Genomic DNA, 26,756 nt, shown 5'->3' with positions numbered 1-26,756 from the left:
TAGAAGAGTTATGGTTTGTTTGTTAATTAAGTTGTTTGGGGTGATTAAATAATTGATCTTATGATTTATTATTTTATTCCTAGTTGAACCTCTCTAGCTTTAACTATTTTACTCTTTTAATTAATTTCTTAAAGATAGAAACCTAATAGCTTAATGAGTTCTCTCCCAATAGATGTCTTTTACTTCTAAAGTCTCTTTAAAAATAGAGAGTCATAAGTTTTGATGGAATGAAGTTATCTTGATCAAACCTCAAACATAGGATGCACCTTATGTATATTCTTAAGACTAATTGAATCAATATTCTCTTTCAAGAAGGGCGTGTTCGTGGAGTTTGAATCAATAGTGAATCGTTTTGAAGAAATGAAGACTCGTCGAAAAATAAATTAGATATAATGTAGTTTATTTTTGTATTTTGAAATGTATAACTCTAAAATTTGTATATTTCAAATATATTGCTTTTAGTATTAGTTTTTATTTTTGGTATGTTCTATAATGATTTATCATATGACTCGCACCCCCGAATATAAATTCCTGGATCCGCCACTGATACCATAACATGCATCGAGCCGAAAGTGTATCCTACCAACAAGAAAATTACATTGATTGAATTGATTTAGTCAACAATTAATTAATGGCAGACAGTAAAGTCGTAGTATAAGTTATTTTTCAGATTGAGAAAGATATTATAGTAAGAGCCAGTAATATAAGAGAAATAAATTGCATCTTTAGTATGGAAAATGACAAAAAAAAACACACACACTACTGCTCGACTATTAGAGATCATGAATGTCAAATCTCAAATGATATCCTATTTCAGATTGAAGAAATTGTACGTAAATCACGTAATTGACGCCATAAACGGACGACAAATCATCAGGGGCATTTATTTTGGTTTAAGGCATAGTCACAAAATATTAGTGGACCTTAAAGTAATTGATAGAATCAGAATTAATGACTAGTCATCATTATTTTTATAGAATTATATAGTAAAAATTATATACAATTTACTAATAAGTACTATATTTACCACGAACTTTGAATATCTTTATAAAAAAAAACCTAGATTTTCGTAGAAATTAAAGATTGCTATTGAAAAATGAGTAGAAATATAGTTGCAGCAGATGGAGAAATTAAAGCTATTCTTCCTAACCTTCACGGCAAATATTAAAATAAGCATTTGCAGCGATAGTTGGTCGAAAAGCTGCATTAATTTCGCTTTGAAATTGCTGTCAATTCCACAACATAGCCTTTGAACTTGCTCTTCTTCACTTGCAATCAATGACTCAATTCCATTTTTTAAGATTCGTCATTGCCTTCTAGCAGACAATATAATTAAATAGAGATAGTGATAAATTTACGTAAGTGTATAGGCATAATCAAGATTTTTTTGTCATTTTCATAATTTCCAAACATAATGGGATTTATTCATCTTAATTGAATTTTCAGTTTATTAATCAGCCCTCATGTTGATTAAGAAAGAAATAATGTTTAATATTTACTTCAGATAAAAACACTTATCTCTAAAATTCAATTAAAAAAAAAAACATTCACATCGCAATTTGTTTTTGGATATATAATGAAAAGGGATATATGCAAGCTAAAGAAAATTAATACAACAATAATAAAATTAACACATAAAAAAACGCATAATCTGTATTACATTATTTTATTATGTAATTCCAATTTCAAAAGAAAAACACTTTTTTTCAGATAAATGATTCCATTGTTATAGACTTGAAGATTTATACCTCGTGATGATTCGTTCTATAAAATTAAACGAAAAAAAGAAACAAGTTACAAGAGAATAACACAAAATGGCAAACAAAAAGTAGAAACTAAAAAAATAGTAATTAGTTTTTTTTTTTTTAAAAGTATATAGTACTGCAATAAATTATATAAGATCTAATTTTATGTTAATTAATTATTCATAATCGAATGATTTTTTTCCTAATAACAGTGTTCAAGAAATCCAAAATTATGTCGTAAGAATCAATTAATCTTGATTACATCGCTAAAAATAGAACCGATTCAAAAAACTAATCGGATCCAGTTCTAAAACAAGAGATATAATTTATGTAAATTGATATTTTTTCTAAAAATAAATAAATCCAATTGCTTTTTGTGTGGTGTGAACATTAAAGAGGGGTCCGGCCCAGAAAAATATAAAAACCGGGCGAAGACCGATACAAAATAAAAACGGGCGCGCGAAATAAATGCGGTTAGGTTTTTTTCATAACTGTCGCTGTTATCCAACGGTATGTCCGTGACATACGTCTACGACAAATCTCCAGTGATAATACTGGAGAAATTCAAGAATTGCGATTGGCCCTCTTCTTTTTTTGAGAAAGATAATCAGCCCCACCACGTCATACCATCCGCATACATTTCAGTCAGTCAGTAATCAGCGCTACTCTTGTCTACTACATACTCATTAACCTTAAAAAGCAAACACTCACTCTCTCTCTCTCTCTTCCTTTTTCTCCTTTTCCTTTCCCACCATTCGCGGGAAGAAACTCCAAATCCAAGAAATCCGCGGACTTCTTCTTTCTTCCCCAGGTACTCGATGAAATGCCTGAATCATTTTTATTTTGTATTTTCATGGATTGAAATGGGAAGGTTTTCTTGTTCTTTCTTTGTGCAATGTGCAGTTCTTGGAGTGTTGTGTTGTGGGTTTTAGTAAATTTCCATTCTTGACTGATGATTTTAAAGATTTCTTTGATTTTTTTTGGGGGTGTAGAGAAGTTCTTGAAACTAGCTTTTCTTGATTTGCTTTTGGTTTATTTGTGAGAATGTACATTTTTGTTTTGATTCTGCTCAGTTTGTCTCTGATTTTTGTGTTTTTGTTAATAAATGGTTAGTGATAAAATTTGATGAAAGCACAAAATTCAAGCTGTAGATGCATATAATTGCTGGAAATTCAGGAAATGGACTTCAAAGGTGAAAAGGAAAAGGAAAAGAAAATGATATAAGTAGTCAAATTTTCTACCTTTTGGATCAGACTGTCTTAAACTTTGGATGCAATCTCACTAATTTCTGGGAAATTATGGAAATGGGCTGTTTGTATTTGTAAAAGGGAAAGAAAATATGACTGGTAACTGAACATTGATGAGGTTTGTTGAGGCATTCATGGCCTATTTAAATTTGAAATTTAACTTGGTTGATAAGTGAAAGTGGGTGAAGTAAATGCCTTTGCATTGGTCAGTTCTCTTTGCCGTAAAAATTCATAGGTTTGGTGTGCCCATCAATGATTCATCATCAACACTATTATTGCTGATTAAATTTCAAAAGAAATTACCACACTTTTGAGTTGTTGAAATTTTATTGTGTATATCACTGATGAATTTTATTACTACTTACTAATTTAGTCCTTGTTATGTGTTAGATTGACAAACACAGCATAATCACAAAATGGAAAAGAGGCAACTAGATTTCAATGCACCACTTATGTCTGCAAGGAGATATTCATCACCTTCGAAATCTTCCGAGCTAGTGAAACGGAAGGTGGTGGAGAGGCCACAGCCCTCCCGGCAGCAATCTCTTCAACCAACGAAACCCAAATGGGAATGTGAGGAGGTGATGATGACAAAACCTGCTTCTGTTCCATTTCACTGGGAACATATCCCGGGAAGGCCTAAAGGTGAAGCCGAGAGCCACTCACATATCCCTGAGGAGTCAACCACACCGCGCCTTCCTCCAGCAAGGGTATCAGACGCCATGAGGCGCAGCTCAGGCGAAATCCCAAAGCTTCCTCCTGGCCGGTTATCTGGTCCCTCGAGATACTGTTCTGGTGAAAGAACGAACGATCAGAATGTTTACAGGTCCCATGTTGACGCATTTTCCTTTACTGATCATGCTAGTCTTTTGGAGAAATTGAATGATAGTTTGAACTGTAAAGACGATTCGGATTCAGAGAGTGGGGATGACGCGTATTCAGATGCACTCGACACACTCTCACTGACAGAGTCATGGTCCTTCAACTACAGTGTGAGTGGGATCAGTGGCTACATGAGTTCTGGCGTGAAGCCGTCTGGAACCTTTTCTGTAGACAAACAAACTCGAGATTTCATGATGGATAGGTTCCTGCCAGCAGCCAAGGCCGTTGTTGTGGAAACGCCTGAATACGCTGTGAAGAAGCCGGCGAAGGAAGCAGTTTCTAGGGAGATGAAGTCGTCACTCAAGCAATATAGTTCGGATGCATTACCGTATTACACCAAGTATATAAATAGCATGGAGAGTGAAGACGAGGATCAGGAGTCAGTTGCTCCTCCGAGTAAAAAGTCTGGGAAAGCTTGGGGGATCATCCCTCGATTTTGTGTCAAGAATTCGCTGTGCCTTCTGAATCCTCTCCCTGCATTGAAGTCGAAGCCAAAGAGCCGGCCTCCCTCCCCTTCAACGCGTGAAGTGAAAAGATTCACTAGAAATGCACACAGTGGACCACTTGACAAGGTGATCAATCTCTCAAAACAATCCTATTTCATTTTTCAACTAATTTTCACACTTATCAGATGAATCTATTCACATTGTGTTGATTGATGATGATCTATTGAATTGCAGAATGCTTGCCAGGTGGTACAAAAGACGAAATTTCATTCCGGAGTGCTGTCACGAGATCTTCCAAGAATCGACAAGTTTAGCAACCAGTACCTCAACTCCAGTGATGCACACAGATCAGCAGGAGTGTCTCCATTGGGGCGCCAGCGAAGTGGCAACATTTCTCCATATCGCAACGAAACCCCAAAGTCTCCATTTCGCGAAGGAGCAGGGTTTCTTGGCGTCCCTAAAGAAGCCGAGATTTTCAATGCTAAGATTGCTTCATCCCGCAAGATGTTCAGGGCCCTGCAAGATGTGTCGAGGAATCAGATAAACGCAGCCCCTGCAGACTATCCTGTGGAGAAAACAGTGCATGTAGATTACGTGAAGAAGAAAGAACTTCCCAGCACAAATCCAGCTCCCAAAAAATCTCAAGTTCTTGATGCCTCCAAAGCCAACAGACCAAGTCCTAGATTCATACCTTCACCTAAGCCAGAATCAAGAAATGAAGCTCCTTGTGAAGTGGGGTTCACGATGAAGGAAGTAGATGATAATGGAAGAATAGAGACAGATCCTCCTCCGAGATCTCCTTTACCTCCACCACTCCCAAAATCTCCATCGGAATCTTGGCTTTGGCGTACTCTGCCTTCCATCACACTAGGAAATCCATTTGCTAACTCGCGACGAGGCAGCCCTCTCCACTCCAAGAAACTGCAGGGGCAGAAGGCCTCACTCACCAACTCCAAATGGGAGACCATTGTAAAGATTTCCAACTCCCGAAACGATCATGTCCGCTACTCAGAGGTGTGACACCTACTTAAATTTGGCTTTGGCTGTTCCATTGTTTTTGTCTCATCTTTTCTCACTCCGTGCTTGTATTCTTGCAGGAGCTCGGGCATCGTGCCTCTTACAGGCGGCCGATGAAGTCGTAGGGATCCACACAATGAATGCTCTTTGGAAAGTGTCTTGGCTTGCAGATTTGCAAGACCTTCCAGATCATACTAATTTTATTGAGGAAATACTACTAGTCAAGTTGATGAGATTTGAAGGGCAGTTGTTATAGTTTTTTGTTAACCCTCTTTTTTGTATGGTGGTGAGATTAAGATGAAGAGTGGTATTGGTTTCTCCTAATTATCACAGAAAGTCCATATTTGGATCGATCTTCTGTGTTAAAGTTATATTTTTGTTTAACAATAAAAGTTATAAATTACAATTTTATCAAAATATTCCACTTGATTTTCATCATCATCTGAATTTTAGGCTTTCGGTGTTTGGGATTCATAACTTTGGTTCATGAATGTGATTCGCAACTCACCATTACACGAAAGCTAGATTGGGGTTCGCAACTCCAAAACCGCAATTTCGACATTCACAAATTGCAAATTATAGTAAAATAATATTTAATTTCTAAATAATAATTTTCCTGATACATATAGGATCAAAGTTTTTACTAAAGCCCAATAGTATTTTTTGTGAGGAGCCCAGAGGCCTAATACCACGTGCCTACTTATAACTGGGCTTGGGCCCAAGATGATGGACTTCTATCATCTATTAGGCCTACAATATTCGGCCCATAACATCAATATTAACTACTCTACAGCAATAGCAAATTAATAGTACTACATGGCGACTATGTCACGACTAACGAATTAGGGCAGGAAAAATAGGTTGTTAAACATAATTTCTCATTTATTTACAATGGCGGGGTCCCCTACTTATCATCACTAATTATTCTAATTTAAGTGTAGCAGTTAGTAGGAACAAAATAATCATATTTGCCGCTCCTTTGAAGTCAAAGTGTGGGGTCCAATCCTCGCCTAAATTAAATACTAAATTAATATGGCCATTCACGTTAATATCATGTAAAATAATACTATAGAATCAGATACATCAATCATTTTAACTTCTGAATATGGCTTAATTAATGGGTGTTTTATTATCTTACGAAAGTTTAGATTTCCTTATCGAAAATTGCATAAGAATCGATGTCGTGTAAAAATAAGAAAAAATAAGACGAAAATCCAGTACAACATTCAATAATTAATTAAAATGAGGACTTTTTAGGTACTGTTGTTCAATTGTCCTGTCCAAATCATAATCAAGCTCAATTAATGTAATTTATTAGAAGGGGTCAAGGTAATAATTGTTAAATATGATTGCAAATTGACTGATAACCATCCACCATTTATAGTATTCTCTTTTCTTAAATAATCCATCTTTTCCCATATGATTGCATTAAAATTTTATTTCTATATTTTTTTTGTATGTATTGTGTTAGACCAAACTACCCATCATTCCTTATTAAAAATTCAATCATTCTGTAATTAAAAAAAAATGCAAAATTCTTTTCCATTCTTATTTGACAATTAAATATTTAAATTAAATCATTGAATATGGCAAAACCAAGAACTCCGACAAAGCTAACCTACCAAAAAGAAAAGTTGAGAATCTAAAGCATAAGTAAAACTAAAGTTCAAAAGAGTAAGTCATGAGATTACACATGAAGAAAAATAAAAATACAGATGATTTTATTCATGTCTCTCAATGCAAAAATGCACCTAATTTCTAAGTGTATCCTTCTAAAAGACTAAGTACTTATAAGATCTCACTACCATGCTCTCAAGCATACACGGTCAGATCTCAAGTACTAAAGCCACTTTTTTGTATATATTCTATAAAATGTGCATATTATTCATCAGCTATATATGATCGAATAATATATCAAAAAACATCAAATTATAGCTATGTTGCAGTAGATGAGTGAGGGGCTAGAGCAAGCGAAAGCTTCGTGTTAATATCCGAATGATCCGCGCCATCCTTGCTATTGCTGGTTAAACTGAGGCTCAATCCTAGTTTTAAATCCTCATTCATCTGCAGATGAATTAATTAATTATAAACATGTTTATGCTAAAAAATTACAAATTTTTTTGAGGTGAAATGAAAATTGTTAGCTAATTAATTACCTGAAGCCTCAAGGAATTCTCGAGATTGAATGCCTTGGATTCGTGAGGCGATTTTTGATGATTGATCCTGATGCTATCGATTGAATTACTATTCCATCGAGATTGTGGTGATCTTGAATTGATCCAAATGTTGTTGGATTTGGAGATTTCTTTGTCTTTGGATTGGTTATGGATGTATTCTCTAGAAGGCCATTTTCTCCCTTGGAGGAACTGGCTCGGCATGAGTGGTCCGTTGTTCGAGTAGCTCTCGCGCAATGCATGGATCCGGCCGGATTCAATCCTAACTTTCGGTTCATGGCGATATGAAGCCCATGGATGATACCTGCCTTACCAAAAACATGTATATTAGGAGAGAGCGCTCGCTTGGTCTATAACGTAACCTCACACTAGCCGTCTTACACAACTAATATGAGACATTAGAGTACGTAACAAATTTACACGAACCTGGAAGAAGATAGAGGCATGATCTGATCATAACTGAGATGGGATTTCAAGTTTTGTGGAAATGGAACGGAGCAATGGAGCTGATTATTCGAATTCTTTGCAAAGACAATCCCACCATTCTCCATTCTCAACTCATGAAATGGGCTGCATTTTTCAGTGTAAGCTGATGATGAGGTAGAGAAGTAGCCTCTCCCTTGAATGTAAACCCTATTTGCTTGACCTATTACTGTTGCATCCAAATATTAATCACAAAATTTTTATAAAATTGAAATTAAATAGTAGTGTACATATATGTGAAAAATGTACATACCTCGTCCGGATTCGTCCAGCTTCTTACTTCTATACATCTGAAACAATATTATATGTAATTTTTAGAAAAAATATTTATAAAGAAGACATATTATATAGTAGTAAGTTACGCTAGCCTTGTGCACCTGCAGGTGGCTCTTGACATGAGAGATGCTCAATCCTCTCACATTCATCAATTGAAGCACTGCTTTAGGAGTGGCTCCTGCAAAAATTGATATTAAAATAATTAATCCTAAATTTATTAGAAATCATGCATATAGATATGTGTAGTGGTAATTAAAACTTACGTTCTTGGCCACCTAGTCTAACAATGGCATGAACAAAGGAGAGATGAAGGTCTGGAGTCCATCTAAGCCTCGGCATTTTGGATCGAACGTATTGGCGAACTGCATTCTTCTTATCCTTGCCATCTTCAGATTTGGAGGTGTCGTCTATGCCCGACATTTCAATCGTGGGATCGCCTACTACATTGCTTCCGGCCTCCTCGTTCAAGTCGATCGAGGACAGGTTCTCCAAGGAATCTGATGATGCCATGTTGTCTTAGAATGGACACTATCCTTCTAAGGCCATTACTACTAATACAAAACCTGCATGTGTATATGAATTGCATAAGAATTCAGAGAATAAGTAGGGAAGAATATTAGTTGGATTTCATTATTAAATTATTAATTGAGTACTTGAATTATTGAGCATTATTAATTCTTGGGATTCAACTGTCTTAAATAAGATCAAATTAGGTTAAATTACAGAAATATGGAGTACACATTTGAGTTTACCAAAACCATACAGATTCATTCACTAGGGCTCTTGGATAAGATTATACATGTATATAGAATAAATCATCAGAAAAAAAGGATAATCAGATCATGGTAAAGTATGGAATTTATTGATTGTTTCATTCAGCTTCATTGATGGAAGTAGATTTGATTAAAAAAACTCCAAATGGGCAGGTAAGACAGTTGAATTTATACGAAGAAATTGAAAGAGTTTGATATACAGTTATACATAAATGATAAATCCACCCTCACCATACCCCATTAAAATAAAACAAGGATGAATAAGAAAATAAATTTAAGGGGGCAAAAATAAAGAATATTCTCATGTTACCAAATAAAATTTTATACCTCCAGATAAGATTAATAACTTGAAAATCAAAGCAGTGGAAATCAGAGAGATAGACTGAGAGAGGAAATTTATTCAATGTTTTACAAATTCTCAAATATTTTTACTATTTTCTAAATATTATAGTACTCATAATCTTTACATCTTCATTATTTGCAAATAAATAGCTCAAGATATGATGTAACAGAAAACCCTAAAAATGGGATTGAAAGAAAGAGTGGCAGTATTACATGAAGCATACAATAAATTAATTATGTATATATAAAAGTTAATTGTGTACATATCCTAGCTAGAAAGGATGTGTATCTGCAGATCAAAACCTCAACTCTTTGAACAGATTTTTTAAAATCTGCTTAATTTGTTAAGTGTGAAAAGCTATAGAAAAGCATCAAACCAATAACCATTCAAGAAATAGTAAATTCATAGGGGAAAAGATTAAAGGACTCTGATATATTGGTCTAAAAACAAAAAGGTTAAAATCAGGGTTTTCTAATGAAGTAAATATTAATTAAATCAAGACATATACAAACCCTTGAGATATATAATCAGAGGCTCAGTTGTATTCGATCTTCTTTTAGCACCAACTGATGATGATCTTCATTCCTCGATCCCGTGGATTCTCGTTCGACCGACTCCAGCCGTCAATCGATGCTTTTCTGATGATCAAGAGAATCAAAGATGGAATGCAACTAACAAGATGATCAAATTGGGGAAAATCTTTGATCAAGAAGATGGAAGGATGGATAAAGAAATGGTGAGAGAGTGAGAGAGAGAGAGAAAGGGAGGGTTGAGATTATGGAGTTTGTTTCAACAATGGAATTAATTTCCAAAGACGACTATTCGTAAGAATATGGAGATTTTTACCTAGACTTTTTCATGCAAACTTGTAAAAAATGAAAATTCAATTATGGCCGGACACTCAACTTGTTGTGTAGTGTGTAATAATGCAATAATTCTTGAATTATGGATACAGATGAAGAATGGGGCCCCATTGGCTGTTGAGTAACATGTGACTTCCCTAAAAATAAAAAACCCCTTTTTTTCTTTGACAGTTGTCCTATTTATAATTTTTTTTTTCTCATCTAGTCATGTGATTATCTTAATTGCTTTAGTGTTATTTTTCATCTCAGCTAGTGACTCTGCTGACTTTGATTTATCTATTGCTCAATAAAAAATAAATGATCTTTCTGGGCATTATATGCTTTCCAAGAAATCACTTTGAAAATGGATTCCGTATCAACCTTATCTTACCTAAACAAAGACTTCGTTTGTCCACAATGTGAAATCACAGTTTTCTGTCCCCATGTGCTTCATTGTTTATTCATCATTATTTAGGGTTTCCAAAAATAAATATATATGACGTACACACTATATATATCATAGTATATATTATGTGTTGGCCTAGTGATAGAGTGGTTAATGCTTTAAATTGAAGGTTCAGTTCGAGTCTATCGTAATACGACCTTTAAATTTATGTTCATTTATGAATATTATATAAAGAAAACAACAAATATTGCATCCATTACGAAAAATTCATCTTAAAGACCTCAAAATGAGAGAAGCAATTACTAGATTGACTCTTTTAAAAGTGCAAGGAAAATGGTCCTAAATTGAGGACAAGATTGTTAATTACACCTTAATCTATAGATTTTTTTGGGACGTTTTCTTTTACGCCCTTTAGTTTTAAATGGAACACTAACTAAGAATCCGGACGCCTTTTAAAGAGCAGATGATGATGTGTTTAGAAACATAAATTAAAGTTTTTAATTGAATAAAAATAGTCCCTATACGTAGTTACAAAGTATTTCGAAACACATTTGTTGAGGGAAGGAATATATATGTGAGCAAACATTTTTTTAAAGACTATGTCACAAAGGATACAAACCTGAGACATTGGCTATTGGGCATTAACCACTCTATCAGTAGGTCAATGCATACATGTGTGCAAACATTTGATATGATCGGACAACCCAAAAGCACCTTAAATTTTTATGCTACGTGAATTAAGTATAACAACAGTACTAGCTCGACTCACCTCAACTCAATTGCACTCGATCAATGCATACATGTTATGCTACGTAACTCATGTGACCGTCATTCACGACTACTACGTACCGAGATCAAAAGCACCTTAAGAGCATCCGCAACGGTGGCGCTGCTCGCCACCGCCGTCCGCGCCGCTGGCACGGACGCCACCCGCCGCCGCTGCGCTCGCGCCGCTGGCAGCGCCGTGCCAGCGAGCAGCTGACGTGGCGCGCCCTCATTCGTCAACGGCATAGCCGCTGGGTTTAAATAATTTTTTTTAAATCGGTTTTTAATTAAAAAACTGATAAAAAAAAATTCACTTCCCAAAAAAATTATATCCGTTTATAACCGTTTTTTCCCACTTTTTAAATTTTTTTTTTAATTTTTTTTACCCCAAAAATACACACTTTCATCTATAAATACCCCCAATTTCACTCCCAAAAATTCACATCAAACTACACAATTCTCATCATCATTCTCTCATCTCCATTCCCATCTTCAATCTCTCATATCCATTTTCATCTTCATTCTCTCATACCCTACAACATCACTATGTCCGGCCAAGGCGATAACCCTACGGGCTCCCACGGTTGGAACCCCGAATGGTTCGGTTCACAACTGTTTCCTAGTCCGGAAACGGAATATTCGGCCCCTCCTCAAACCCAAGATTCGGCCGTTCCGGGTGGCTACCGTCCATACCCAATCGACGACCAAGGTGCCTCCGAAGGACGATACGGGTGGACACCGGAGCCTAGGCCGACCGCCCCATCCCAACCTCCGCAAGCTCCTACTCGCGGCAGCGGTGTCCGCCACCGTACACGCCGGCGGAGATGGATAAAATGTTCAAGGCGTACTTCGAAATCTCCGAAGATGCGGCGGTTGGCACGAACCAATCGGGCGATCACTTTTGGTGGCGTGTATCTCGCCGGTACAATGCAAACCGGCCGCCGGGAACGATCGAGCGCAACGAGAGTATGGCGCGCAACTGCATCGGCCGAGCCAACGACGAAATTGGCAAGTTCAATGGCTATTTCCTCCAGGAGTAGCGGAATGCCGGGAGCGGCCGAAGCGAGGTCGACATCATCACTGCGGCGCTGAGCACATACCAATCCATGAACGGTAAGTCGTTCAAGTACCTCAACGTTTGGCATGAAACGCGGTTCCACCCGAGGTATCTGGGAGGCGTAACATCCTCCTCTAGCGGCTCCTCCAAACGGTCAAGGTCGGTATCCCTATCCGACTCCGGCTCCGAAGAAGTGGCTAGCCAACTCGCCGGAGCTAACTTGGGTAGCCCCGACGCCGGACCAAGCGGTTCCCAACGCCGACCGCAAGGAAGGAAGAAGGCGGCGGCCGAGCGCCGGCGCTCCGCGACTCCATCGGCCCCCGCCCCCGAACCCGCACCCTATGTTCCACCTCCACCCCGAACAACTCGTTGTGGGCCCTTTTGGCCCAACTCAATATGGCCGATAGGTCAACTATGACCCCCACGCAACTTCAAACGCACGAGGGCATGATAGTGGGTCTCCAAAAACAATTGGGGTTGTTGCCGCCGGATGAGTAGTCTTCCTCGGGTAATATTAGCCAATAATTATGTAATTTTTTATTTTTAGTATTTTAATTATGTAATTTTTAATTTTTAGGATTTTAATTATGTCTTTTTTATTTTATTTGTATTTTGTAATATTTATTGTGATTTTTTAATAAATTTTAGTATTATGGAAATGATTATGTTTAATTGAATATTAAATTAATTGTGCTCGTCCTTGCGGAAGATCACAGTTGTGGGTGTTGTGCTCTTGTCAGAGAGCAAGCATGAATAGTATCGCCCGGGCCCACAACCGTGCCGCTGGCAAGAGCACGGTTGTGGATGCTCTAAATTTTTACAGCCACGCATGATAGTTGAATAATAACTGCTCCCATCATGTTCATAATTTAATGACCAAGAAAATGCAGTTAAATCAAATCGCCATTAACAAGAATTTTTTTCAGCCACGAATAATTTCTCAATGCTTCCAATATTCGTATGTTAATTGCATTACAGCTGCATATGGCAGTAATTAAAGAATGAACATTTATGTGGAATTTGATGCATTCTTGTTGGAAATCTAACTGCAATATACTTAGTCAATTTTGATGGCAATTTCTATTTTTTCCAATTCCGCCCGGGCATCACCTACTGTCTCTTGTACGTTTCTGTTTTTCATGTAAAACCAAACAATATAACTAAGTTAATTAATTGAATCTGTATCACCAAATTTACTAAATTAATATGTCACCTGCATTTACAGCGTTACGTCAGTCAATATTCGCGTTTCTTGCTAAACCAACAATTGGATTTGCGATGACAAAAATTTGGTTACTTAATTAATTATAAAATGTGTTCAATTACTAACTAATTAGCAATCTAAAATTAAGACCAATTTTTAACTATTAATTAAAGATTTAGTGATTGATATAATGTCAAGTAAATTATATTTTAAATTTAAATAATTACTAAATAAAATTAAAGAGTATTAATGTCAATTCTCTCTTATTAAAATTATCCAAAAACTTTAAATTTACGTAACTCACTCGGTTTAAATTATTTTTTTGCAAAAAATATATCAATTTAAAGGTAATTTTATAAGAATTCTAACGATATCTCAATTGCATATGTTCCGACGACGTTCGGATGATGGAATTTGATGATTTTTATTTCAGTTTTCGTATATTTTGACAAACAAATTTTTATTAACAAATACATAAAAAAAATCTCAATATAATGTATGTAAAATCTCAATATAATGCATGTAAAATCTCAACATAATGCATGTAAAATCTCAATAAAACTGTGCTGATATTTTCGTGTACTTGTGTTGAAATACCCATGTCATTGTGTTGATATTTGTAATACACTATGTTGATAATGAAAAAAACACGAAATTTATGATATGATAATAGAATGACGATCTTACCATTTTGTTGATATTTTGTCTACTATTTATTGAAATTCGTAAGATTTAATCTCATCCACACATTTTGAAATCTAATGGTGGAGATTTGGTCTTGATTTTGGATTATAATGCTATAAGCAATAGAAGATGACCCTAACGGTATATATACATACTACTTGGGTTTTGATCTAAGAAAAATTAAATTTAAAATATAATTAAATAATTAATTAATGCATGGTAGATTAATCTAAATAAGCTTAACCTGATTATCTTGAGTTAGATGAATACTCTTTTTTGTTTTAATTTCTAGTAATTTTCTTTTTAGTTGTTAGGGTTTCCGAACCTCATATAAATACCGATGAGAACTGTTTTCGCACTTTTATTTTGATAATACTCAGAGAATTAGCAAGAGAGAGGCTATATTATTTTAAAATGGGGATAATGGAATTTTTTTAAAAAATAAACATTCTTACAGTATAAAAGCTTGAAAACTAGTATATTTTGAAACCCTACACATCTTAAAAAAACATATGATTTCTTGTCTTCTATTTTGTGGTAGAGTTGACATTCTTCTCGTTTTAGACTGGAATCATTCATTGAATTTATGTATAAATATTTCATGGATGTCGACATTCAACCAAAATGTCAAGTGCAAAATATTATCTAATTAATTATTTAAAATACATATCGATCGACCGCCTTCCAAAATTATATTTATTTATATGGAGTAGAGCAGTATATTATTGTAATGATTGACGTGAGAATGCATGTAACAACATTTCTTTTATCCACAGTGGGCATATTTTACGGTCTTGTATCTATTAATCAATTGAATTAAAGCATGGTCTTAAGTAATTATACAGTTCTTCTTTTGACTTGTTATTATTACTACTATTTTGCCTACGAATTAATGTGGCATGTTAGGAAGAGTTACTCCTGCTTGGTCAAGGTTAGTTTAAATAGTAAGATTTATTAATTTAGATTTCTAAAACTGAGGCCATTCAATAGTATAATTGAATGTAGCACATTAGTTTTTATAGATTAACCAACTTTTTATTCATTTTTGGTCCCCCACCAAGGGTTTTATAGTTAATTACATGTAGCAAACACTCAAGTTAATTATAACCATCACCGGCCTACTATTTAAGTAAATAAGTATTTAAACAACTCAAAAAGGTAGATTGATCTCATAATTAATTGTTTTTTAGGGTTGGGGATTTTGCAAGCATATACTCCCCTCGTCCGACATTACGAGAATCATTTCTTTTCGATATGAATTTTAAAAAATGTTAAGAAAAACGAATGAAAATAAGTTACTGGGATATGAGTCTCACTTGTATATATCAGTATTAGTTTTAAATTAAATTTGAGTGGGATGATATAGTGGAATTTGGAGCCCAAGTATCATTTATAAAAAATGACATGGGACTCATTTTCGCAGACGAGCTAAAATGAAAAAACGGAATTCTTAGTCGTGGACGAGAGAGTATCAGTTAAATTATGTGTTAATCTATTCAAACTTATTCCAATGATTTTGCAATGTGAAATAGTGGGAAAACCCTAAACGTTGGCTTGTAGAATAGTAAAACAAACCTTACTAATATGTTAATATGTTAGGATCTTGTAAATGCTAATCTAAATAAGTTACTATTAGCATGGTTTATGCATGTTTGTTGACTATGTAGTAGCATGGGTATATAACACGTCATGTACGTTGATTCACCAAAAACTTAGATATATAAATATGTACCCACTATGTGAACTAATTTTCAAAGCATATATGATAGAGAGCCATTTTTGACTTGGGGTATTGTAAAAAATAAAAATAAAAATAAAATCTAGTAAAGGTAGTATAGATCGTCATACATGGATGGAGAATTTGCCTCCAGAATTACTCTACTCTTAATGAACTAATGTTTTGTTCCATCACCAATAAATGTTGAACGACTTTCGTAAAAATAATTAATTAAAAAAATATTGCAGAAAATAAAATCAAATTAAATTGTCATTTATTGAATAAATAAATAAATAAATAATTTATAGTACTAGTACATAGTACACACACATATTATATATACTGTATGCGTATGTATCACCTGGTAATTAGTAGTATTAATATTGAGTACTTACAGGCTAGACATTTCATTAATTACGCTAATTGTTTTTATAGTTACAAATTACAACTATACATATATAGTGGTGACAAATAAATACTACTCCTCTGTCCCGCTTTAGCAATCCTAGTTGCTTTTGAGCAACGTTTTGTAAAAATGATAATAAATAGTTAAAGTGGAGAATTGGTCAAATAAGAGAGAGAATAATGTAGACAAGACTCTTCTCTATATTATTCTCTCTCTTACTATACCATTTATTCATTTTAACTATTTATTATCATTTTTACAAAATGAGTGCTCAAAAGCAACTTGGACTGCTAAAGCGGGACAGAGGGAGTACTCCCTAAGTCCCCTATTAATTGGGGAACGGAGGGAGTAAATCACTTATACTCCTTCCATCCATAAAAATTAAGGATATTTTTCATTTTGAGATGTCTTATAAAAATATTCCTTTTTTATTTTTGGTAAGTTATTTCTCTCTGATAAGATAGACGACTCCATTCTTCACCAATAAATTAATTACTTTTTCTTTCTATCTCTCTTACTTTAACAATTGTGCATTAATTTTCGCGTCTTAAATGTCCATATTTTGTGGGACGGAGGAAGTATAACTTTAGAGTGAGTATTATTATGAGTAATATAGTATGGTTTTTTTAGTTATATCAACAAATGTTACAGTAATAGTTTTGTTTAAGAAGGAATTAATAGTTAATTTAACTTTTGGAATCAGTCGACAAATACTAAAATTCACGTACTAACAATGCCATTGACTATATTCGATATTCAATGTTTTATTAATTTTACTCATCAAATTAAAATATATCACATCATCCATATAGTATTTGTGAGTAGTTTCAAACGCAATATATAGCTCATAACAGAAATATTAATCAACCAATTCATAATGTATATTAATCACTGGATATGAAAATTTTATTTGGTTATAATGAAATTATGAAAGATCAGTCACAAATTGTAATTAAAAAAACAATATGTTGTCAGTGATCAGTAAAATATATACTAATATTGAAAAATAGAAGGGCACCTGGATTAAAATTTTAAAAATTGGTCTGGGCTTAGCTGTCTTGAAATTAAATAATTTTTGTTTGACCCTTGTTCCATGCACATCTGCATGTAACACATTCAAATATTCCATGATTTCCATCCATTATTCCATCAAATATTCACTGCCACTGGTTACCTCTATGATTGTCGTAATATTATTGGTAACTGAAGCAATTAAATATTCGTACAAATTTAGAATTACAATCTTGACCGTTGAACTTATTTTCAATTTCAGACTACCAACAGTTCAAATTATTGTCATTGTTTTTCAACAAAGTTAAATACAAGTGTTTATTCAAATCAATATTATTCAAAGGTTGAAAATTTGAACATAAAAAGTTTATATGAGCTCATTTCCTATCAATTAAGAAGGCAGATACTGAACTTTGCAGATTCTAGATATATAACGTATACGCTAAAATATTAGAGTAATTAAATAGTTAAATTTATCTCAAGCTATGGGCTTTGACCAATTCGTATTCAAACTATGAGAAAGTATGAAAAACTTATAGTACTATATTTGGGCTGAATTTTCATATACTTCAAAGCTGCGTATAATCGTCACAACTCACAAATAATTGCTATGTGAATCAGACTCATGAGTAGAAGAACCAGGGACGGAGATACAGTGGGCCAAGCCGCCGCTCCAGCGGGGGCTTAGCCGGTCCCGGTCGCAGAACTTTCACCATGGCCGTCACTGCTTTTGTTTCAGCTGCGGCGAGTTTTAATTTTATATAGACAGAAGAGGGGGGAAGGAGAGAGAGTGAAAGCCAAAAAAGGGAAAAGAGAGGGTTAAACTTAAAAAACAATTACACATTTTACTTTACAGCGGTCATGCGGGATCCACTTTTCGTTTTGTGTGTACGTATATTTCTTAAATAAATTAAAACAATGATATAATCGAAGATGCACTCTTTTTTGTTGAATAATAGTATTAATATTAAACACTAATATTTTGTATATATTTAACAGATTAATTTGCATGTTTCCATAATACTTATTTATTTATCTCGAACTCAGTATAATAAACTATGAATTTTTATTTTTTTTCTCAATCATCACATACATGTACAAAATGTTTTTTTTGGTATTTAAGTGTACAAAACTATGTTTTTATTAGAATAAACATCTTTCTTTATTTATTTTCTTTTTTATCTTTTTCAAATAAAAACTATCATTTTGAACGCCAAGGATGGGAAATATTTATTAAACGCATTATTTTGATACTAATTTGAAATTAAATGCATATGATTTTTAACAGTAATTTGATTATCATATCCAAGGATGGAAAATATATTTTACTTTGTTCATCAAATGAAATACTATCTTTAGTAAAATTTAATTCATTTTGTTGTTTTTTTATCTATGCTCAATTAGGTAGTTTACTAATTGGCTCGGAAAATGAATTATTAATATTATTAATAATTTTTATTTTTCAGCACCGGCTTACCTAAATTTCTAGTTCCGTCCATGAGTGGAACATAACTACAATTAGTTAGCTTCCACAAAAGGTTTGGCACAATTCATTTGTAGGACACAGCGTCACACTCTACTTTAATTTCAACCATATATATTAGTATTTTGATTAAAAAAAACCCCATCCTTAATTTTACATGATGGAATTGTAAGGCATCCTAAAATATCCATTAAAAATCACATATATCAACTATTTTGTTAAAATCGATGGACCAATGTTGCATATTTGTAATGGACTGATAAAGCAACAGCCTAGCATAGATTAAAAACTAGTAGTAATAAACAAGAATTAATTTTAGTCTATATATTAAGAATGGGTTATAATGAAAGTTATATTTTTCTTCTTAAAAGACACATCGATGTCATCATAATATATAATGCATTTGTCAAATTCAATTAGAATATGGATGTTTTTGAAGAATATTATATAATTTAATAAGGATAACGTTATATATTAATTGATAGATTTTCCGAATGGAGAGAAAATGAGAAAAATACAGCTAAATAAACTATTGTGAGAAAAAAAATATTTGGAAGCGAATGCCAAGTTATTAATTCTTTGTTCTACTTTTCATGTTGATTACTAATTTGTTTGATTAAGTGGTTGATCAAACGAATTATAAGCACTTATCGTTCAACCGTAACTGTTACTGCAACATTCATTGAAAAAGTGTAATGAACAAAACGACATCATGCTGGAATATTTTTTTTCTATAAATATTATTCTTAGATGATTGATCAGAGTCGAGACGACAGTGATGTTGCATTGATTTTCAACTTCCCTTTTCAATTTTATTGTTTTCTTTTAAAATACAAGTCGAAACTAATGTATAGCTGATCATTTCTGAAATCTAAGGATATACGTAGATTTCTTGAGAAGAAGATTGACCTTTCAAATTTTTAATTATTCTTAAGTTAGACCAATCCGTTTCAATCAAGTCTTCTCCTTAGTAAATACTACTCCTTCTGTTCCATAGTAACAAATACATTTTATTTTGAGAACTCGTTTTGAAAAACTGATAATAAATGGTTAAAGCAGAGAAAGAGTAAGTAAGATAAAGAATATTGTACTCTCTACGCTATTATTTATCTTACTTTACTATTTCTCTACTTTAACCATTTATTATCATTTTTTTAAAACGAGTGCTCAAAATGAAATGCCTCTATTACTGTAGTACGTAGTGGTACTAAATAGTAGTACACAAGAGTGATGCTATAGCTAGTTTTTTTTTCATCATTGTAGCAATTATACAAGTTTATATAACTAATAAAAGACATTACTATTAGATTTATATATGTGTATTTTCCATGTATTCAAATAGTAATCCATATTTTTTGGGTTATAGGTAATATCTAGTTATTTAACAAGTACTTCATACTAAATATTTAACAAATAAGTAATATACAAATTAAAATTAGAATAAATGCAGAGTAAATCTATTCCTATATATTCGCACAGAGGCCCAATTCAAGTTGCACAGATATTACCCAATCAATATATGCGGAATCCTAAAAGCCCAATATTCATATTGGATGTATGTGGAAATAATTTTCAGAATAAGAATGAGGTTTTTGTATTGAGTATGGCACTACAAAGAAGGGTTTCGACTTTCTAGTTTCTGTGAACACAGAACAAATACCAGAAAGAAAATTTAAATAAACAAATCGCACAATATAATTTCTAAATTAATTCAATTATATGGTTGTCTAATCGGGGTGGGTAACCTATCCAAAATTTGCGAAAATTAATATTTATCCTCGTTTGGTGACCAAATCCTACAGACTAAGCATGATACCCTAATATCTAATAGAGTATCGACGCTGGTATAATTAGTGCATCCGCAATACTGAATTTTCTTACAAAAAAGTTGGATATTTTCTCCCGCTCTTTTCAGCACTAAGGAGGCAATCCTAGTCGTAGCTAGAAACTCATGAGGCCGAACACGACCTCCGTTCTTCGTTACCTCATCATTTTTAAAGTCGAAGAAGCTATCATCGTCGATGCATTTCGACCGATTGTCTTTGTACTAGTCTTTTAGAATCTTCAATTTTAACCGGCAAGCAAACCTAGTCGATGATTTGTAGGATTGTGTTGGGTGTGTTTTTATTTGTATAACTTAAAATTAGGATTCTTAATGAACTGATAACTATAATATGATTTTGTAAATTAAGTGTCGCATCATTAGTGTCCTTACATTACATAAGACATCATCGATATCATTTTGTTATTATATTAAATTTGCTAAAAAACATATAATAATAATAATGTATTTACTTTATCAATTTATATAGAAATATAAATGGCCGGCACGCATAAAAATGAAGCGGGAGAGAGAAAGACTGATTCATGGATTGCAAAAGCGCGTGGATGGGTGGGGCCCGCACAACCACCCGTTCAAAAACACCCGCGAAAACGTTTGCCGGCGATTAACCGTTTAATTTCATCAGACTCTTCTCTACTTCTACCCACCCTTCCAATGTCTATGAATATTGCAAATTTAATCAACCAATTTAATTCTAATGTTAATCGATGTAGCATACAATTAAAAATAAACTAACACAGTTTCGACCGGTGGTGATGGGACTAACTTCTTTTTTTAGAGTGAGAAAACAAGAGAGAGAATCTCTTCTCCATTTCCCCCCTTCTGAAAGATGGTCGAGGAGATTTTTCACCTCTAAGATCATCCAGGAAAGGCCACTCAACGAAATCCCATACGGCATTCTTCCCCGTGTTGTATCAAAATTTCCCCAATTTTCAATCCGTATTGACATTTTCCATCACCTCACAATTTCATAATTTTTTATACCGTCGACCTTTTTTGCCGTTTTCTCCTCGATTTCCACAGAATCTACAAAAGAGGGCGGATTCATTCTTGTCTCCCATTGTCCGGTTAGTTTGATTCTGTAATCACATTACGTTTCCTGCCCTTTTTGCTTTTCCAATGGTTGCTTGTTTTTAGGGTTATTCCGTTATTCTATAGAGGGCTATTGGATAAGCTTGTTTCCTGAGATTCGTTGCGTGTTTGGATATCAATGTTATTGATTGTGGGAATTTCCTCTTTATGAAGGTCGAATCGAAAAATTAGTTCATTGAGCCTGATGATGCAGTTATAGCAAGAGTAGGAGCTGATGCAGGATGACAGACCCCAATTTTGTTAAATAGAGCTGATATAGATTGGTGTACTTGGCATGTAGCTTTGGCCTTTGTAGTGTGATTGTGAACCTAGTTTTCTCGATCTAGTGTTTTTTGGTCCGAGTAATTCGACATTGCTCGGAGGATTATCTGCACTATAAAGCTGGAGAGTATATTTATCATCTTGTGTAGAGCCCTGGCTGTTGGTTCTGCAAGCAATGGCTGGTAGATGGAGTATTGGTGGGAGAGAGTTCTTTTGTTCCGCACTTTTGGTCATTGCGTTGGAAATTCATGGTTGTTTGTCCCTCAATTCGGAAGGTAATTGGGTGTATAACTATCAGTGTGAAGTGTTGTTTAGTGCATCCTGCAGTTTCACAGAAATGGGAATTATGCAGGGTTGGCGTTGTTTCATTTCAGAGCGAAGTTGGACTTTGACCCTTTTGGTGCTTTAGCAAATTGGAATCCTGATGACAGTGATCCGTGCATGTGGTCAGGGATTGAGTGTGCGGATGGTAATGTGGTCTCGCTGTAAGTCCCGTTATACAAACTCCATCTTCTTTCTTTTTTTTTTTTTATCTTCTTTCTGTCCCTACTTCATTTACAAGTGCAGCAATTCTTCTATTGTCTTGAAATCTCAAGCAACTTTCTACTTATCTATTGCTGTATAATGAACTTGTGTGTTTCCTAATTCATGAACATATGTTTTGTGCAGAGATCTCAATGGACATGATTTGGAGGGAGTGTTAACACCAGAGCTTGGAAATTTAAATCATTTAAGATTTCTGTGAGTATCAACTCCTTTCTTCCTTACTGAAATCACTTTCCTTCTTTAGTGATAAATAATTTTCGCACCTATGAAATGTCATTGTTTGCTCTACTATCATATTATTGACTTGTTGCTGCAAATGAGTCTCTCATTTACAACAGCTTTTACCCAAGCAGATCTTGCACTAGAACACCATAGATCCCTCAGATTATGATTTCCTGGTGAGGCTACAGATAGTCTGGTCGATATTCTTAGAGATAGGTGTATTCTCTCCATACCTGCTCGGGGTTAGCAGTGAGCACAGAGATATATGTTTGCAATTGTAGATTTGAACATCGAATGAACTGACCTTATTTCTACGCAAACACAAAAACATCTGACTGGGAAAAGAATTGATCTATTCAAAGGAACTAATTTCTTATTTTATCTTCTCTCACTCCCTTAACTTGAATATGCATATAACATGGAAATTCATTTGGTCTTTATGATGCCTTTTGAATTGTATTGATATTCTCGATTAATGTATTTTGGTTGTGCCACAAGTGACCTATCCAAGAACCACCTGTCTGGCAACATTCCTCGAGGGTTTGGACATCTTACATCTCTGGAAGTTTTGGACCTGAGAGATAATAACTTGAGCGGACCACTTCCTGCAGAACTAGGCAAACTGCGTTCCTTAAAACAATTGTAAGTAAACCATCTAATGTAATAATATCTTTTGCGATGCTGGATGCATTATTATTTTAGCTCTGCTGATTTTGAAGTGTCGTCCTAGGTTGCTCTGTAATAATAGATTCGAAGGAAGTATGCCTCTGGAGATTGAGAAGCTTAGTTTGCTAACTGATTTGCAGTTGGATTGCATCTTTACAACTTCTGATGCTTCTGGAATTGGCTGCACAAATAGAAAATTTGGGCACTGGTAAAGTATTCCTATCTGGCCTCCTACATATGCCATTTCTGGATTCAGTTCGAATCTCGTCACCTAATAATTCTTGTTTTGAACATGGCTATACAAGTCTGCTGCACACTTTCAGAATTTAACCTCGTTTAATAGAATAATGCCTGAATTTAATGCACTCACAATCTCACATGTACATTTTCTTTCTAAATTAGTAACTTTGAATACCTAGTCCTTCGATACAATGACTTTCTTGAGAAATGCTATTGGTTGCTGCAGAATTTCTTTAGCTCATGGCTAGTTATGCTTTTCCCACTTATTCTAGGCATAAAGTTATTGCAGGCTATATTTGTCATAGTTATCTACTCCCATCCTACCGTTCCACAAATTTATGGTGTTCTTATGGTTGTATGATGCATGTATTGTGCAGCATATTGCAGAATTCTAAGCAACCCAAGAAATCAGATTCTGCCCGTACACCTATGAAAAGGAACGTACCTCATTACCTGAATCTGCTCCCGCAGTAAGCAGCCACAGTTGTATTCATTTGTCCTATATGTCATCTTTTCTTAATTGCATCTTATGTGTGGTAACTGGTTGTCTTGTTTGTGAAGGTTCAGCTTTGGCAGTGAATTACCCCAGACTCATGCTGATGATATCTACAACAATCTAACAGGTAACAATTTCTTTATCTAGTAGATATCTCTATCTGCTAGTGCATTTCTGATATGACTTTGAACATCCTCCTGCAATATCTAGATCCGCCAGAGCAACGCTTCATCCAGAACACATACGAGGAAGGGAATACTGTGCGACGCATACTATTTGAACAGTCCACTAACCTTGTTGCCCTTCCTCCTGATATTCCATCCCTAACCCCATTGGTGCCCACGGAAACTCTTCCAAGCAGAAGTAGTGGATCATTCCCTGCTGTTCCAAAAGTATCTCCTCCCGTACCCTCACCTCCTCTAGGTCAAGAGGATAAGCCTCCTGACACTTCTGGACATTCGGGAAGATCACTCATATTTATAATTGGGATTTCGGCTGCAATCTTCTTTCTCATTCTTTTGGCAATTATGTTTATCGTCTCCAGAAGCAAGGCAGCTAAAACAATTGTTCCTTGGAAAACTGGACTGAGTGGGCAGTTGCAGAAAGCATTTGTTACAGGTGAGCTCTAACGTGATCTATCAACTTTCACCATCACTAGTTTTATGATAGCATGTGTAATGTTCTATTTTCCCATGTTGAAATGGTCATTCTTCGTCTTCAGGGGTCCCTAAATTGAACAGACCTGAGCTAGAAACTGCTTGTGAGGATTTCAGCAACATTATCACCACAATCGATGGTGTGTCCACTTTGTACAAGGGAACTTTATCCAGTGGAGTAGAGATATGTGTTGCTTCAACTGCTATTGCTTCCACGAGTGCATGGTCAAAACAAGCAGAATTTGCATTTAGAAAGAAGGTTAGATAGATGATATAGCCTTTTTTTGATGTTGGAAGGCTTCAAAATCTAAACATTTCAAAGCCACCCTCTGCTTTCCTCCTCTCACAGATTGATAGTTTGTCGCGTGTGAATCACAAGAATTTCGTGAATCTTCTCGGCTACTGTGAAGAAAATAAACCTTTCACAAGGATGATGGTGTTTGAGTATGCTCCAAATGGCACTCTCTTTGAACATCTGCATGGTAAATGTTGCTATCAATAAAAGTTGGTGAAAAAGCACTTTGCTAATTTGAGCATTTTCTGTGTCTTCAGTTGAAGATTACGAGCACCTTGACTGGGAAGCACGGATGCGGATAATAATGGGAACTGCATATTGCCTTCTATACATGCACGAACTCAATCCGCCACTAGCAGTCAGCAACTTGAATTCCAACGAGATTCTTCTCACCGATGATTATGCTGCCAAAGTAAAGTTCTTCTTCGTCTTCTTCTTCTAAATAATTGCTCATTAGCTACGACAATGTTTACACTAATCGAGTCTTGCTTGTGCAGATCTCTGATGTAGCTTTCTGGGAGGAACTCATAACCAAGTCCAAAAAAGCTCCTGCTGCAGAAAATGAGTCGGAGCATTCCTTACTGCCTCCACTTGCTGATGTCGAAACAAACGTTTACTCTTTTGGAATACTGATGCTAGAGATCATCTCTGGAAGGCTTCCTTGCTCGAAGGAGAATGGAGATATTCTAAACTGGGTATACATTTAGTCCTCATTCCATCAATGCATGTTTGAAACAGGAGTCTAATGTATAATAATGATACTATTTTCATCAACTGTGATTATCAGGCTTCTCAGCACTTGAATGAACACAACATCAAGAACTTGGTTGATCCATCTTTGGAGTCTGTAAAAGACAAGGAACTTGAAGTTCTGTGCGAGGTGATACAGATGTGCACGCAACAAGAAGCGAGGACAAGACCTACGATGCAGGAAGCCATTCAGATATTAAGACAGGTGCTTGAAATCTCACCCGAAGCAGCATTTCCGAGACTCTCTCCCCTTTGGTGGGCTGAACTTGAGATCTTATCACAAGAGGCAGCTTGAATTTTGATGCAATATCAGCAAAAAAAGGCGGTTTGTAAGTATGCCATTCCTATAAAGTGGTTTGCTTCTTTTCACAAATATTGGTGTATAGTAGTTGAGTGTGTTGTGAGTAGTGACAGATGTTTTTGTTGAAATCAAATGTTGAAGAGTGAGGCACATGAATGTATACATAGATTAATTCATGTTGTTTGGCATTGGTTTGTTGAAGCTTTTACACACATTAACTTATTTGTTTCATGGTGATTAGTAAACTCTTTGAAGAGGCTCGCGCCTTAACGGAGAGGAATATAAGATATTTAAGTAGTGTAACTTATAAATCTTAATATTCCTATAATATAATATAGACAAAAGCACATTTAGGAATCATCTAGTAAACTAGGTTGACACTGAATTCATTAGGACAAGATAACGTGATAAATGAAAATGAAGTGTA

General features: G+C 34.8%; 3 protein-coding genes across 5 annotated transcripts; 2 read left to right on the top strand and 1 right to left on the bottom strand.

Moving 5' to 3' along the window:
- Positions 1-2,334: 2,334 nt before the first annotated feature.
- Positions 2,335-5,754, top strand: LOC121754144. Of its 3 annotated transcripts, none has more exons than XM_042149489.1 (4): positions 2,335-2,556; positions 3,383-4,446; positions 4,555-5,334; positions 5,418-5,754. In XM_042149489.1, the coding sequence occupies exons 2-4, from the start codon at positions 3,409-3,411 to the stop codon at positions 5,460-5,462; spliced, it is 1,863 nt and encodes a 620-aa protein (XP_042005423.1). In that variant the 5' UTR covers positions 2,335-2,556; positions 3,383-3,408; the 3' UTR covers positions 5,463-5,754. The 3 variants fall into 3 exon arrangements, with proteins under 3 accessions (XP_042005423.1, XP_042005424.1, XP_042005422.1); XM_042149490.1 differs by lacking the exon at positions 2,335-2,556 and adding an exon at positions 2,578-2,937; XM_042149488.1 differs by lacking the exon at positions 2,335-2,556 and having other exon boundaries at positions 2,578-4,446.
- Positions 5,755-6,997: 1,243 nt separating this feature from the next.
- LOC121753938 (putative Myb family transcription factor At1g14600) lies at positions 6,998-10,230 on the bottom strand. Its single transcript, XM_042149238.1, has 7 exons — positions 9,899-10,230; positions 8,534-8,833; positions 8,372-8,448; positions 8,248-8,284; positions 7,938-8,163; positions 7,494-7,815; positions 6,998-7,401 (listed from the first exon to the last, which is right to left on the bottom strand). Exons 2-7 carry the CDS (start codon positions 8,778-8,780, stop codon positions 7,273-7,275), a joined length of 1,038 nt encoding a protein of 345 aa, XP_042005172.1. The 5' UTR covers positions 8,781-8,833; positions 9,899-10,230; the 3' UTR covers positions 6,998-7,272.
- An 11,318-nt stretch (positions 10,231-21,548) lies between these two features.
- On the top strand, positions 21,549-26,501 carry LOC121756312 (protein MALE DISCOVERER 2-like). The gene is made up of 14 exons (XM_042151819.1): positions 21,549-21,871; positions 22,050-22,432; positions 22,510-22,642; positions 22,827-22,898; positions 23,424-23,567; positions 23,656-23,799; positions 24,209-24,301; positions 24,393-24,454; positions 24,538-24,945; positions 25,049-25,242; positions 25,333-25,465; positions 25,536-25,690; positions 25,776-25,973; positions 26,066-26,501. Exons 2-14 carry the CDS (start codon positions 22,333-22,335, stop codon positions 26,321-26,323), a joined length of 2,094 nt encoding a protein of 697 aa, XP_042007753.1. The 5' UTR covers positions 21,549-21,871; positions 22,050-22,332; the 3' UTR covers positions 26,324-26,501.
- Positions 26,502-26,756: the final 255 nt, after the last annotated feature.

The sequence above is a fragment of the Salvia splendens genome, chromosome 11 (assembly GCF_004379255.2).
Source record: "Salvia splendens isolate huo1 chromosome 11, SspV2, whole genome shotgun sequence".
In the NCBI taxonomy this organism is placed as follows: Eukaryota; Viridiplantae; Streptophyta; class Magnoliopsida; order Lamiales; family Lamiaceae; genus Salvia; species Salvia splendens.
The sequence above is the reverse complement of the archived record's forward strand: the minus strand, read 5'-3'. Positions and strand labels throughout refer to the sequence as shown.